At 52.1% G+C, this 14,853-nt stretch overlaps 1 protein-coding gene across 1 annotated transcript in view; it reads left to right on the forward strand.

The window, feature by feature from the left end:
* Prrx2 (paired related homeobox 2) overlaps positions 1-14,312 on the forward strand; it is a 35,931-nt gene extending 21,619 nt beyond the window's left edge. The window contains exons 2-4 of the mRNA NM_001415156.1: positions 11,388-11,575; positions 12,457-12,635; positions 13,850-14,312. Coding sequence (NP_001402085.1) covers positions 11,388-11,575; positions 12,457-12,635; positions 13,850-13,985 — 503 coding nt within the window. The 3' untranslated portion in view covers positions 13,986-14,312. The remainder of the gene's footprint in view (positions 1-11,387; positions 11,576-12,456; positions 12,636-13,849) is intronic.
* The last annotated feature ends 541 nt before the right edge of the window (positions 14,313-14,853 follow it).

Consider the following 14,853-nt stretch of genomic DNA (forward strand, 5'->3'; position numbering starts at 1 on the left):
CATCTTCAGATAAATAAATGTGCTGACCAGAGACTTCCGTGTCCTGGGCACTGTTTTAAAAACAGTGAGTATATTAATTCATCCCCTTGCATGGGGGGTGGGGGTGGCGGATGGAGGGATTCCGGCCATCCTCTTTGCTAGGCTGAAGCTTAGAACACTCACTCCTGGTCTCCTGGCAGTGGGATTTGAACCCTACAGCTTAGCCCAAGAATCTAGCATTCTTCTCCAGTGAGCTTGGTGAGTCCTCCTCAGACTTCTGTGGGCTAGGTCGCTCTGAACAGCTGGCCATAAGAAAATGCTGGAGGTAGGGATGTGGATGGAAGGCCTCCAATCAGCTGGTCTTGACCAGCCAGCGGAAGAGAGAAGGGATGGAATGCTTCTCATTGTACACGAGAGAAAAATCTGGAAGCAGCCTGAGTGTCCGTGGAGAGGGAATGAGCTGTTTAAGCAAATATGGCGTCTCCACTGGGAGTGATGCCATTGTTCAGGGGTTGCAAAGAGGCAGCTGTGGGGTGGGGTTGAGTGTCAGACACCTGGGTGGGCTTAGATCCATGTCGCTTGCTTTGAGAAGCCTGATGTCCCTCTTGTCACCTTGAATCAGCTCCATAAGATGTTAAGATAAAAATCGACGGAATAAGACCTATGCTACTCCAGCACTCCAAAGCCAGGACTTGAAGGCAGCCATTGAACTTGGCATGTGGTACCCACCGCATGGCTCCAGGGTAAGCCTATGGGAACGACAGTCCTGGAGTCGTGCAGCTCACAGTCTGAGCGTCTTGTCTCCCTGGTAGTCTGCTCTAAGTCCTGACCTGATAACCAAAGTGGGGGGGTTTCTGATATATGTGGTAAGGAGATTGGTGATATCTGTGTAGCAAGGGACACAAGACAGCAAGCATACAAAACAATAACAAATATTTACTGTGGCCAGGGAGGCACTGCTATGGTCCACTGTTTCTTTTCCTTACAAAGAGCATCTGGTCTCTAGAGCTCTTCTCTTTGGAAACTTCTTTCTCTATCCTGCACAAACCTAGGCACAGGTGGCTGCTAAGGCCCTGAGACATGGTCTGTTTGGAAGCAGAGGAATGAGGTTTGCAGTCTTTGTTTTTTGTTTTTTGGGTTTTTTTGGTTCTTTTTTTCGGAGCTGGGGACCGAACCCAGGGCCTTGCGCTTCCTAGGCAAGCGCTCTACCACTAAGCTAAATCCCCAACCCGCAGTCTTTGTTTTTAATTAATAATTAACCCGTTGAAATGTATCAGGCTTATTCGTTTTAAATGTGAGTATTTTGCCTGTGTGTATGTACGTCCATGTTCATGCTTGAGGACCAGAAGGTGGCACTGGATCTCCTAGAAACTGGAAAATGGTTGAGATGCCATGTAGGTGCTGGGACTTGAACCCAGGTTCTCTGCAAGCAAGAGTAACAAGTGCTCTTAACTGCTGAGCCATCCCTCTCACCCAGACCGGGAGAGGGCATGGGATCCCTGGGCCTGTGAATTGCCAGTGGTTGCTAGGAACCAAATTCTGGTTCTCTGGAAGAACTGTGAACACCGGTAGTAGACAAGCCATAGTTTGTTTTGTCTTGAGATAGTTCTTCATATAGCCCAGGTTGGCCCCCAAACCCCTATGTCACTGAGGACAACCTCGAACTCCTAATTCTCCTGCCTCCACCTCCTGAGTTCTGAGATCACAGGCATGTACAGACACACCTGGCTTTCATCCTTCTCTTGAATCCGTTAGAATTCATCCTCCAAGCCCCAAGATCCTCCTGTCTCTGCCCTGTACAGCCTGGGGTGACCGCCATGAGAGACCACTTGCAGCTTTCTACCTGGGGTACTGTGATCTGAACTTAAGTTCTCATGCTTGGCACAGCGATCGTTTTCCCCACTGAGCTGTCTCTCCAGCACCAGTGGTTGCTGCTGCTGCTTTCTCCTCTTCCTCTTCCTCTTCCTCCTCCTCCCTCTCCTTCTTCCTCCTCCTCCTCCTTTTTGTTTTGTTTTTGGTCTTTAAGGTATTGTCTCTCTGTGTAGCCTTGGCTGTCCTGGAACTCACGCTATAGATCAGGCTGGCCTCGAACTCATAACTCATAGAAATCTGCCTGCCTCTGCCTCCTGAGTGCGGGACTAAAGGCGTACACCACCACACTCTGCTGAAGGGTTTTTTGTTTTTGTTCTTTTTTTTTTTTTCCTTTTCTTTTTTTCGGAGCTGGGGACTGAACCCAGGGCCTTGCGCTTGCTAGGCAAGCGCTCTGTTTTTGTTCTTTTGACAAGGAAAACAGCACTGGTAGAACCCAATGCTGTGGGTGCCCCTTGGAAGAATCTGAAAGACTTAATATGAGCCCTGCTGAGGAAGGCCTGGGTCACAGCTGGGAAAGGGGCTTTAAGAGTAGACAGAGTCAGACCTGGGATATAGCTCAGTTGGGAGAGTGCTAGCTGGACACTCACAAAGCCCTAATCCATCTGCATCTCCACATTAACGCAATTCTAGCACAGGGGAGGTGCAGACAGGAGTGCCAGAAGTTCCAGGTCATCTGCTGCAGAGCGTCCTGGGCCACATGAGACCCTGTCTCTAAAAGGAAGAGTGGATCCAGTGTGGAGGTGCACTCCTTTAATCCCAGCACTCAAGAGGCAGAGGCAGGCAGATCTCTGTGAGTTCAAGGCCAGCCTGGTCTACATAGTGAGTTCTAGGACAGCCAGGGCTACATAATGAGATTGAGTTTCAAAGGGTGAACAAGATTTTCTTGGGAAGCAGAGTGCTCTGCTCCTGTGCCTCGAATCATAAACCCAGTATTCCTAGGAGGTCCCACGAGGCAATGGATCAGGGGGGACATTCCCTTGAGTGAGGGGTGGCTGTCTTGTGAGGCTGTGACTGGGAACAAGTTAGAGATGTTGGTGCAGACTCCGTGCGTCCTCCATGCAGGTGCCTGGGTCCTGGATCAGACAAGTACCCCGCCCTGCTGGCACCGAGCAGGGAGCAGGCATTGCTTGGCCTTCTGGGTTGATAAATGGTGGAACTGCCTGTGAGCAACAGAAATCACACTGTGCCTGCCCACCTGGGTGTGCTGGGGTCCGTGTGTGTGCTACTTGCTGGCTTCATGCAGGAGAGAATGGCCAGCAGAGTGGCATTCTCTCCCTCAATCTAGGAAGGGTGAACTTCTTCAGGGACATAAGTCCTTTGGTCACTAGCCACTCCATGTACAGAAACACTGAATAAGATCCCAGTGCTATGTGGCCTGGGTTCATTATGTTACCTCTCTGACCCTCGCTGTCCCATACTGCAAACTGGATTTAAGAGTGAGGTCTTCCACATTTTAGAAAAAGCTCATAACGCAGCCTCAAGAGTGCAATGAGACTGGAGGAGGTGAGAGCTGAGAAAACAGGACTGGGGAAAAGTCCAATCCTGACCACAGGCCCCCTGCTGTGGAAGCAGGGGCACAGAGTCTTGCTGGAGACAGCCCTTGGAGCCTCGCCTAGCAGGGCTGGGCCGAGCTTGCAAAGCAAATTTTCTGCCTTGCAGGGACTCACAACTGGGTCATGGAAACCTCCAGCCTTGCTTTGGGGCTTGGCCTCGAGAGGGCAGGGCTGTCCAGCGGTCAGAGTCACAGCAGGTCCCACCAGTCAGGGATGGGAGGACAGAGCTGGGTGGGCATGCCATAGCTGGGGCAGGACCAGAAGGATGGGGTCCTGGGGCCAGAACCTGGGTGTGGGGATTGGGTCCTGGGAGGATCTGGATGGGATCTTCCTAGGGAAAAGGAAGTGGGGGAGGGGATCTTGGCTGTATCCCTACATTCAGCAAGCTTCCTGGGTGCCTGAGAAGAAGGTGGGGACACTGCTTGTCCCAGAGGACAGGAAGAATACAGGACCTTCAAAGGGTATTCTCTCCGCCCAGGGCACTCAATGGCCAATTTTTCTCCTTCTTGGATGCCCTGGAAGGGAGCAACATTTATTATCTTGGTGGCTGCCGGGCCCTGGCCCAGTTGCCTGGCCATAACCCTGCAACCCACCCAGGAATCCCTGGCATAGAGATTGGGGATGGTATAGTTTTGTGTCCTTGAGTGTCCAGAAAAACATAGTTTGGGACCCCACTCTCTTAGGGAAAATTCTTGGTCAAGCCATGCTTCAGTTTCCCCATCTGCAGATAAGGGGCTTTGCTGCTGACCTCTAAGACCCCTTTGGACTCAGAGTCCTTTAGAAGATGAATTGTGGAATAGGGGCCCCAGAGCTGGCTTGGGATTTGCCCAAACCAAGCCTAGCCAGGTATACGGCTTGTGCCTGTAATCCCTGAGTGAGGCAGGAGGATTGCCACGAGTTTGAGGTCAGTCTGAGCTATAGAGAGAGACTGTTCTCAAAAGAAAAGAAAAGCAAACCACTGGGCTGGAGAGATGGCCTAGCGGTTAGTGCTCACTGCTCTCCCAGAGGACCTGAGTTCGGTCCCAGCAATCACACTCATTGGCTCACAACATCCTGGAATTCCAGCTCCAAGGATTCAGAAACCTTAATCTGGTCTCTTCAGGCACACACGCACACGCACACACACACACACACACACACACACACACACACACACACACACAGACACACACACACACCCCTTTAAAGGTAAAATAGATACTAACAAAACAACTGAAGCTGGACATAGGAGGTGCACATTTTCATGTTTTTAATCCTAGCCCTTGCAAGGCAGATTTTTGAGTTCAAGGCCAGCCTGGTCTACAGGTTGAGTTCCAGGGCAGCCAGGGCTACACCATGAGATCGTCTCTCAAAAACAGACGGACAAACTGAAAAGGCTGGATGTGGTGGCTCACAGGTTTGTAATTCCAGCCCTCATTGCAAACTGAGTTTGAGGCCATCCCGGACTACCGGAGACCCTGCCCCAAACAGGCAAACTGAGAAAAACAACAAAAGCCAACATGAAATTAGATAGCCCTGGTGTCTGGTCCAGCTCCCAGCTCACCCTCCTGCTGTCTGTAATCTGGAGAGGCTCCAGGCCTCATGGGGAAAGGGAAGCCCCCAGGGCCCCCTCGGGCCTCTGTCCTGATCTGGAGGCAGTTAGCAGGCAATGCCAGCCCTTGTTAAAATGTAGGTCCTTTGCTAACTTGGCACCTGGCCATCAGCCTTAGAGTAAAACCAGACCGAAGCCATGAGCTCCTTCTCAGACTGGATTTGGAGCTGGGGCAGCCCCACCCCCCTACCCCCCACTCCGACGCAGCCTCAGTTCCCCATGTACTTCAGCTGCTGCCCGGTGCCTCACCTTCCACGGCTTAGGATTGGGGGCAGGGTCACAGAAATGGAGACTAAGTTGCCCATCTGTGTGACAGGAACACTTGGCTCTGGTGTGCTAAGGTCTGAGAAACCATAGGCCTAGGGGACCAGAGGGACTGTCGCCACTGGTGCCTCGCAGGAAGCCCCGAGAGAGAGAATAGCTCGCACATGTTCTCTGCCAAGGGCTGCATCCCTGTCCCCTCAGGCCTCACAACCTTATCTCTCAGAAGCTTTGGCCTTGATTTTGACCTATTGCTTAACCCACCATGCCTTGGTTTCCCCACACGTAACAGTGCACCATGAGCCACCAATGAAGGGCAGCTGTGGGGTTTACAGAAGTTGACCTGTTGTCCCCACTCTGTAGCTGCTACTCCTGGGGCAGGGAGTGGTTGAAAGGCATGCATGGCCAAACCACAGGCTAGTGATGGGCCGGAGACCTAGCCCAGGAGTCCCCTTCCTCCTTGGCCAACAGTCCTTTCTTCTCTCATTATTATGACATTTGAGTTTTTTGAGATGAAGAGTCACTCGATCCAGGCTGGCCCCAAACTAACTCTGTAGCCCAGGATGACTTTGAATTTCTGACCCTCCAACCTCTCCTTTCCTGATGCCGGGATGGCCCGAGTGTGCAACCACACTGGGTTTTAATGGTAGTGGGGGCGGACCCCATGGCTTCACCTGTGCTTTTTAACAGGGCTTTGAGCCACGCCCAGCTCGCTAGCCCTCCCCCTGCTAACGGAGCATTCTCCCTTTCTGCTCAATTCGTAGCACCCAGGGCGAAGCATGTGGCTTTCTTCTTTAGGGGCCTTTCAAAGGAACCCTGGTCTCTACCAACAACTCCTGAAGCCTCAACCAAGTCCCACACTCTCTGGCACCCTCAGACCCTGCTTGCTGTATCCTTGGCTGTCATACCTACTACTAACTATTCCTGTAGCCCCCACCCCCTCCTCTGAGAAAGGCCTCGTGCTAATTTGTTAAATCCGAGTCAAGGTCCCAGGGACCTGTGGTTTATTTTTCTGATCATGTTGGCAGAGATCACCGGGGATGGAGCCTTTTTGGTTAGAACAAATGCTAATTAATAAAAGTTATTTATTTGAGTTGGAGCTCGCCACAGCCCAGGGGTCAGGCACAAATGACTGTTTGCAGTGTCCACGGCTCTTGAGAAAGGATGGATGGACGGGCTGAGTTTATTTGTCTTCTGAAGAATTCTCAGCTAATTCCCTCCAGGCTGTTTAGACCTTTAAATTACACGGAATAAGAAAAGCCATGGGCATGCAAAGGGGAGAGGGACACTTGAATGTTTGGCAGCGAGAATGGCTTTTAAATGCCTTTGGGTCTTAGTTGGCCAAATAAATGCCATGTGCGCCCATCACTGTGTCATTGGGATGTCATTGGGAACAGTGTCACTTCAGTTATAAGAGACCGAAGCCCCCAGCAAGCCTCCCATCTCAAGGTTCCGACCCAGTCCCACAGAGCAGCAGAGCAATGGTGCTGATGGGAGCTGTTGGGGCTTTGTAGATTTTCTGTTTGCACACTCCTTTGCTTTTATCTCATTGTCTGCTCTTAGGGGTGAAACCAGGCCCTGTTCCAGCATGCAGTCCAACAGAGCCTCATCCTAAACCCCTTACGTCTCCTTTAGAGTCGGCTTCTCACCAACTTGCCCAGGCTGATCTTGAACTCCCTCTGTAGCCGAGGCCGGCTTTGAATTTGTGGTCTTTAGTAATGATCTTTAAACGCGTCGATCACATGGGATAACAGGCCCAGCCATTGCCTGTTGCCAGGGGGCGCAGAGAGTGGTCTGGGAACCAAAGGAGACTGCACAGAGCTCCCCTGGGATGGAGGTCACCCAGTGTGCACCAGCACGGAGAGGGCACCGGGGTGAGGCACGACCTGCGCACAAATGACCTGCGGCTCGGAGAACATTTATTCTCCAAATACTTGAAGCCAAGCTTGGAGCCCAGAGGGAATCTCTGTTCTCAGGAGGCAGAGCAGGAACCTGTAACAAGCAGGAGAAGCAACAGCCCTCACTGGGCCAGAGCTGTGGGTTCAGGGCTGTGACCTCTGGGGGCTGCTGTCTGGGCTTCGCAGTGACTGAGTCCCAGGTCCCTCCACCACTGTACTAGAGAGGACCAGAGGACCAGGCTGTCACACAGAGCAAGAGGGCTCTTTTTTTGAGCAATGGCTGCTTATGCTCTTGCACTGAGGACTTGTGTCCTCACGTCAACTTGTGTCCTAAAGCAAGCCACTGTCCCCAAGCTCCCACTACGAAGACTTCCTTTAGCAAGGCACTGCTCAAGTCTGTCCTGGAGGCTCTGAGAGCTGGACCAGACAGTGTCACTAAGCCCAGGAGTGAGACTGCTATAGGAGTGGGCCCCAGAAGGATGGACACACAGCCTTGAGAGAGCCTAGAGCCTCAGTTTCCCCATGTATGAAGTGGTTCACACCTCACAGCCATACTGGGCTTCCGTGAGAGGTTCTAGGATCATTTCTGGCTTAGGCCAGTTTTTCGGAGTGTTCTGCATCCAACTATCCTGCTGTTGTGACACTGGGGACAATCGCTCACTCCTTGGAGAACCCCTACTGGCATCCGGGAAGAGCTGGGGCCTTGAGAGTCTTTGTTGCAGGTCACTGCCAGCCTATCTGGCCCTGAGAGCTGCTGTTTCTTCCCACAGCCGCTCAGTGAGGCGAAACCTGCAAAAAATGGTTTTCATTTAAACACCCCCAGTTTCCAATGGCTCAGAAACTTCCCGAAAAAACTCTCCTTTTTTGGCTGAAATGCCTCCTGCGTTGGGTGTGTGCCCAAGTGGTGTTGCCTGAAAGAGGGTGGGAGTCAGCTCCAGGGATGGCTCGTGTTCCAGAGGATTCCATCCCTACTTTCGGGTTCTTTTTCACCACCTGACTTTCAGCACCCGATCTCAGTTGTTTTGGTTTGGGTTTTCTTTCCCGGCATGGGGCGGAGTGGGGGAGGGGAGGGGTGAGGGGAGGAGTGGGGATGGGGACATTCCCAGGCACCAGGCACACTCATCCATCTTATCCTTTTCTCCTAAGACCAGACGGGTGTGGAGTGACAAGGGAGCAGGAGGAGGGGACAGGTGACAAGGCCAGCTTGCACCAGCCATACTGCGGATCCCAGATGCTGCCTCTCCCCTTGCATTTGGCTCCCATTTGCAAATCATTCCCAATGGGGGAAACTCTGAATGTAACTCCTGGGGTCCCTCAGCCTAGCTGCTGCTGCCATTTTAAAACAGAAATGCCAGGACACGGGACACGGGGATGGAGGGGCAGGCTGGCGGGTATGCTAGAGCACACTGTCCCTAACTCTTAGTGTTAGTCCAAGTCCCAGCAGTGGGGGGTGGGGGGAGTCTGCAGGGCTGGGCAGTACCTCAGTGGTCAGCAGTAGCTCGAGGCCTTGGTTTCATCCCCAGGACTGAAAATAAATAAATCGAAAGTGGGATCTGGGGTCAGGAGTAGGGGTGTGCTTTGGCACCTGTCTTTAATCCCAACACTCAGGTGGATCTCTGTGAGTTCAAAGTCAGCCTGGTCTACAGAGTGAGTTCCAGGACAGCCAGGACTACACAGAGAAACCTGCCCTCTATCTATGTCTATGTCTATGTCTGTGTGTTTGTGTCTGTGTCTATGTCTGTGTGTCTATGTCTGTGTGTCTATGTCTGTGTGTCTGTGTCTATGTCTGTGTCTGTCTGTCTGTCTGTCTCTGTCTCTGTCTGTCTCTCTCTCTCTCTCTCTCTCTCTCTCTATATATATATATATATATATATATATATATATATATATAGTGAGGGGTGGGGGCAGGCGGGTTCACAGTGAGTCTGGTGGAGGTCAGAGGGCATCTATCAGGGAGGCAGCTCTCTCCTTCCACCATGTTGTTCTGGGGATTGAACTCAGGGTTGTCTGCAGGTCCCCTTAGCCACCGAGCTATCTTGCTGACCCCTCTTTCTTCATTTCCTTCTCCCCCAACTAACGCCCTCTCTTCTGTGGTGTTAGGGACAAAACCCAGGGTCTTCTCTATGCTAGGCATGTGCTCTGCCCCTAAATCACAGGGTTTTGGAAGCAACACGAGGTATGGATTAGAATTCCAAAGATGGCCTGATGACAGGCTCTGACGGCCGAGGAGCAGACACGCAGCAGCGGCCTCTGGAGCAGCAGTGGAGGGGCCACATCTCACACTCATTGGCCAGAACTCCCAGCTCTAGGAATCCCAGCAAACGTGCTCAGCAAAAAACCGGAAGCTCCTGTTTACAATGGGCCAATTTATCGGATATTCTTTTAGCTTCCAAAGACTCAAAACACACCAAGTGTCTACCAGGAGGGCCCTTTAACAGTCTGCAGCACAGTTGTGTAGGGACTGAGTGGTAGGTCCCGTTCGCCAACTAAATAAATGAGCCCTGGAAGGCTTGTTACACGGGGAGAAACATGGATAGCACAAACGACGCCCTTAGATGAGAGAGAAAATACTACGCACATTATATTATACTTGAAAAAACAACACTGGGGGGCTAGAGCAAAAATGAATTTGAAAACTGGTTTTTGCAGATAGAGGGAGGGTCAGGAGGGAAGGCAGAGTTAAGTGTGCAGACCGGAGATGGAAGGCTCCAGAATGTTAATAAGTAAAACAGACCAGACCACGCAGAGCCACATCGCACGGGGCATGACTGCATGCTTGCAGTCTGTCCCTGCAGACAGGGGACTGCAAGGGACCACGGGGCATGGGACAGGGGAAGCTGGGGCCTTTGCTCTGTTTCATACTTTCCCGTGTCTCCTGGACATGGCACCATGGCAGTGATGTGTCTCGGCTATTAAAGCACACACTTTAGAAGCGGGGAATTGGCTCAGTGGGTACAGTCCCTGCTGTGCAAGCACCTGAGTTCAGACCCACACCAACCATGTGAAAAGCCAGGTACCTGTAACTGTAGCACGGGTCTGGGTAGAGACGGGCAGATCCTAGGGATTTGGGGGCCACAAAGTCTGTCTAGCTCTAGTTCAGAGAAAGGAAGACACTGACTCAAATGAATGAATAGTGGATTAATGGATGGCTGGCTGGCTGGATGGATGGACAGATGGATGGATGGGTGGACAGATGGATGGATGGATGGATGGACAGATGGATGGACATATGGATGGACAGATGGATGGATGGACAGATGGATGGACGGACGGATGGATGGATGGACAGATGGATGGACAGATGGATGGATGGATGGATGGATGGATGGATGGACAGATGGATGGACAGACGGATGGATGGATGGACGGATGGATGGACAGATGGATGGATGGATGGATGGACAGATGGATGGACGGACGGACAGGTGGATGGATGGACGGACAGATGAATGGATATATGGATGGACAGATGGATGGATGGACAGATGGATGGATGGACAGATGGATGGATGGATGGACAGATGGATGGATGGACAGATGGACAGACAGATGGACAGAGAGATAGCTGGACAGATGGATGGGCGGATGGGTGGGCGGATGGGTGAGTGGATGGGTGGATGGACAGACAGATGGATGGATGGATGGATGGACAGACGGGTGGGTGGATGGATGAATGGATGGATGGATGGTCGGGTGGGTGGTTGGGTGGGTGGATGGATGGATGGGTGGGTGGACAGATGGGTGGATATGTGGATGGGTGGGTGGATGATTGATGAATTGATGGATATATGGACAGTTAGGTGGTTGGATGGATGGATGGATTGATGGGTGGGTGGGTGGATGGATGGGTGGATGTGTGGGTGAATGGGTGGGTGGGTGGACAGATGGGTGGATATATGGATGGGTGGGTGGGTGGATTGATGAATTGATGGATATATGGAAAGGTAGGTGGATGGATAGATGGATGGATGGATGATATATGGTGGATGGATACTTGGATGGGTGGACAGATGAGCAGGTGGGTGAGAAGATGGATAGACATAGGCCAAAGATAGCAGGAGAGCTAAGAGGACATGTTCCAATGCGTAGGTCCTGCAGAAAGAGACTCAAGAAAGCCAGTATAAGAGTAGCCGACAGCTGATGTCCCTAGACAGGGCCACAGGGATCCCATGTGGCACAGGGCACCTTGTATTCACAGAGTAGCCACGTTACTGACTCTCCATCTTTCCTCAGGTGACTGTCCCAGCCCCGGCCATGGCAGTGCCACCAAACGGAAGAAGAAGCAGCGTCGGAATCGAACCACATTCAACAGCAGCCAGCTGCAGGCGCTGGAGCGTGTATTTGAGCGCACACACTACCCTGACGCCTTTGTGCGTGAAGAGCTAGCCCGCCGTGTCAACCTCAGTGAGGCACGTGTCCAAGTAAGTGGGGTCCATCCAGACTCCCCGGGGATCCCACATCTAGACTGGTGGCCACCGTTGACCCAGGGACAGGCCCTTGCCAGTGGAGATGGTTAGCTCAGAGCACCTGGAGCCAAGAGAAGGAAGTTCAGATGGAAACCTGACGAAGCTAGGGTCTAACCCTGAAATGAGTAGATGCGTCTGCGTCTACACGCAGGCAATGCTATGATTCAGGGAGCTAACACTTAGGCAAAAGTGTAGAAGAGGGGTGGGAAGACGGCCCAGTGGTAAGTGCTTGCCACAGAGGGAGGACCTAAGTTCAGATCCCCAGCACCCATGTAAGAGGCAGAGGGAGGCACTGTGCACCCACAGTGCTGGGGAAGTGCAGACAAGAGGATCCTGGGAGATCCTTGGCAGCCAGTCTAGAACGGGCAGTCTCCAGGCTCAGTGAGGCTCTTCCTCAATAAACAAACAAAGCAAAGCAAACAAGTAAATAGAAAGAAAAAGACAATTGGGGTGCAAAATAAAGATGCACATGAATACGTGTGCATGTACACACCACAAACACACACAGCTAGCACCTTAGAGCAGGGCTGCGTGGAAAGCTTTTGGGAGAGCCCTGCCCTGGGTGCCCCCTCCCCTTGTAACCACAGGACTGGAGGGCTCACCTGTCCATTAGGTTGTTTGTTTGTTTGTTTGTTTGTTTGTTTTCCTCGCATATCGCACTTCCCAGGACGTAACGCAGGCAGTGTTGGTCATCCCCATTCTAAAGAGTCAAGAGAGGGTCAGAAAATGAAGCCACCAGCTCAGGTCTGGGGTACCACAAGCGTGTACCCAGATCTACAAGGATGTAGGTCCCCTCAAAGTCTTCCAAACCCTGCTTGCCACGTTCTTCCTCCCAGGTCTGGTTCCAGAACCGCCGTGCCAAGTTTCGCCGGAACGAACGTGCCATGCTGGCTACCCGCTCTGCCTCGCTGCTCAAGTCTTACGGCCAGGAGGCAGCCATTGAGCAGCCTGTGGCCCCCCGACCTACCACACTGAGCCCAGATTATCTATCCTGGCCAGCATCGTCCCCCTACAGGTGAGAGTGGGGGCCTCCTTTCTATTAACAGGTGCAGCTAGTCACCCATGGGATCGTTAAGGCCACCTCTCTGGGGAACTGAAGAGAGCTGGATGGTGTGTGGGTGTGTGTGTGTGTACATGACAGTGTGTGTGTGTGGGGGGGGTTAGGAGCCTGCATGTGAGCGCTCACATATGCATGGGATCATAAGTGTGTGTGTGTCCATATAAGCATTGATATGCTTGTCTGTAGGCACACACATGTAGAGATGGGGGGAAGCCAGGCCTGCCATGGAGTGAGCTCCACACTGAGATAACTAGAAGGCTGCAGGAAGAGTTTCAAGCTGGACCCAGCTCTCTGTTCATCCTACATACGGGAAACAAAGTCTGGGAGTCCTGAGGACAAGTCTTTCTGTCCTGCGCCCTGGCAAGGTTCAGAGCCATGAAGAGTGGCATTGTTGAGACAGACAGACAGACAGACAGGTGATAGATGGGTGGGTGGATGGATAGATAGATAGATAGATAGATAGATAGATAGATAGAATAAAAAGTTCCTTCCTTGGGCTGGAGAGATGGCTCAGCAGTTAAGAGCACTGACTGCTCTTGCAGAGGATCCATGTTCCATTCCCAGAAACCACATAGCTGTTCAAAATTGTCCAGAGGATCTGACACTCTCCATAAGGACCAGGCACTCACGTGGTGGTATACTGACATACATGTAGGCAGACAATCATACGCATAAATAAAACATAAGATAAATCTTTAAAAAGATTTCCTGGCTTCCTCCAAGATGGCCAGGAGGGAAGGAGGGAATGCTAGTTGGGCCACCATGTCTTACAGCTCCAGGACTTCCATGTCCTCCCATGAGACTCTGGGAGCAGGTACTGTAAGGCCCCTAGGTCTCCAACTTCCTTCCCTGACCTATCCTCACCCAGAAGCGTTTGGGCACAGAGCAGTACTAGGGGACAGGGCACATGTCCCACTCTCAGGAGGGTCACAATCCACAGAGGAATGCCAATAAATAAAAGGTGAACATCTTACAGTGTAGCTTAGGCCGTCCTCCTGCCTCAGCACCCGAGGTGTTGGGATTATAGTGGTGTGGGCTGGGGAGGCTATCTCTGGATGCTTGTCTCCTCCCTCAACCCTGAAACCCTGGTCAGGGCTACCCTGAGCTCATCAGGGGAAGTAGGACTAGCCAGATTCACCAATGGAGTCCTGTGTTTCCTGTCTCCACAGCTCGGTGCCTCCCTACAGCCCCGGAGGTTCAAGTCCTGCAACTCCTGGAGTCAATATGGCCAACAGCATCGCTAGCCTTCGCCTCAAGGCCAAAGAGTTCAGCTTACACCACAGCCAGGTGCCCACAGTGAACTGACAATGTGCACTGGGCCCAGCCTCCTTCCTGGCCCAATGGCAGACCGCAGTAAAGGAAGTAGCCTTGTCCGTCCCTGTCCTCAGACAAACTGGGCAGCCTCTCCTGTGCCTTTTTCTCCATCGCAGCTCTCTGAGTCCCAGAGGCCTGTTGGGTACTGGAAGCAACAGTTAAACAGGTCACTGCTATGGTGGCTGAGATTGTGGCCTAAGGCCCCTGGGGTGGCCTGGCCAGAAGGCGGAGCTGGAGTCCGCCAAGGAACTCACTTACTTATGTATTAAAACCAAAAAGCTTTTCTCTTTAAGGAATAAAAACATTTTTCTTAAGCTCCACGAGACTTCAGAAGGGCAAGACGGGTGCTCCCAGAGGGTGCCAGGACCTGGGTGGCCTGAATTATAGCTGTCTTGCTAGGTAGACATCTAAGGGCAACACCTGGCCTGGGCTGGCTCATGTGGCAGCCTCAGTGGGGCTCACTGCCTGCACACCTGTACAGAGCTTTAAGTGTGGTCCTCAGATGGGAGGAGGGGCAGGAGGCAGAACCATTCTGAGCCCCACTGGGACACCTAGAGGAGTGTTGCTGGATGGTGGCCAGGGCACATCTCTTTCACTCCATGGGGATGTAGAGGAGGGATGACCATTCCTAGAAGGTGGAGAGGGGCTCAGGGATTATATTGTTGCTGCTGAGCATGTGGAAGTGTGGCGTCCGTGGGAGGTACCCTAATTTCTTTTCAGTTGCGGGGACAAAATACGCTGGCAAAAAGCAACTAAGGGGAGAAAGGATTTATATTAGCTTATAACACCAGGAGACAGCCAGCACTGTGAAGAAGTCAAGGTGCCAAGATCTTAAAGCAGCTGGTTATTTCTGTAGTTA

The sequence above is a fragment of the Rattus norvegicus genome, chromosome 3 (assembly GCF_021556685.1).
Source record: "Rattus norvegicus strain SHRSP/BbbUtx chromosome 3, alternate assembly SHRSP_T2T, whole genome shotgun sequence".
NCBI lineage: Eukaryota > Metazoa > Chordata > Mammalia > Rodentia > Muridae > Rattus > Rattus norvegicus.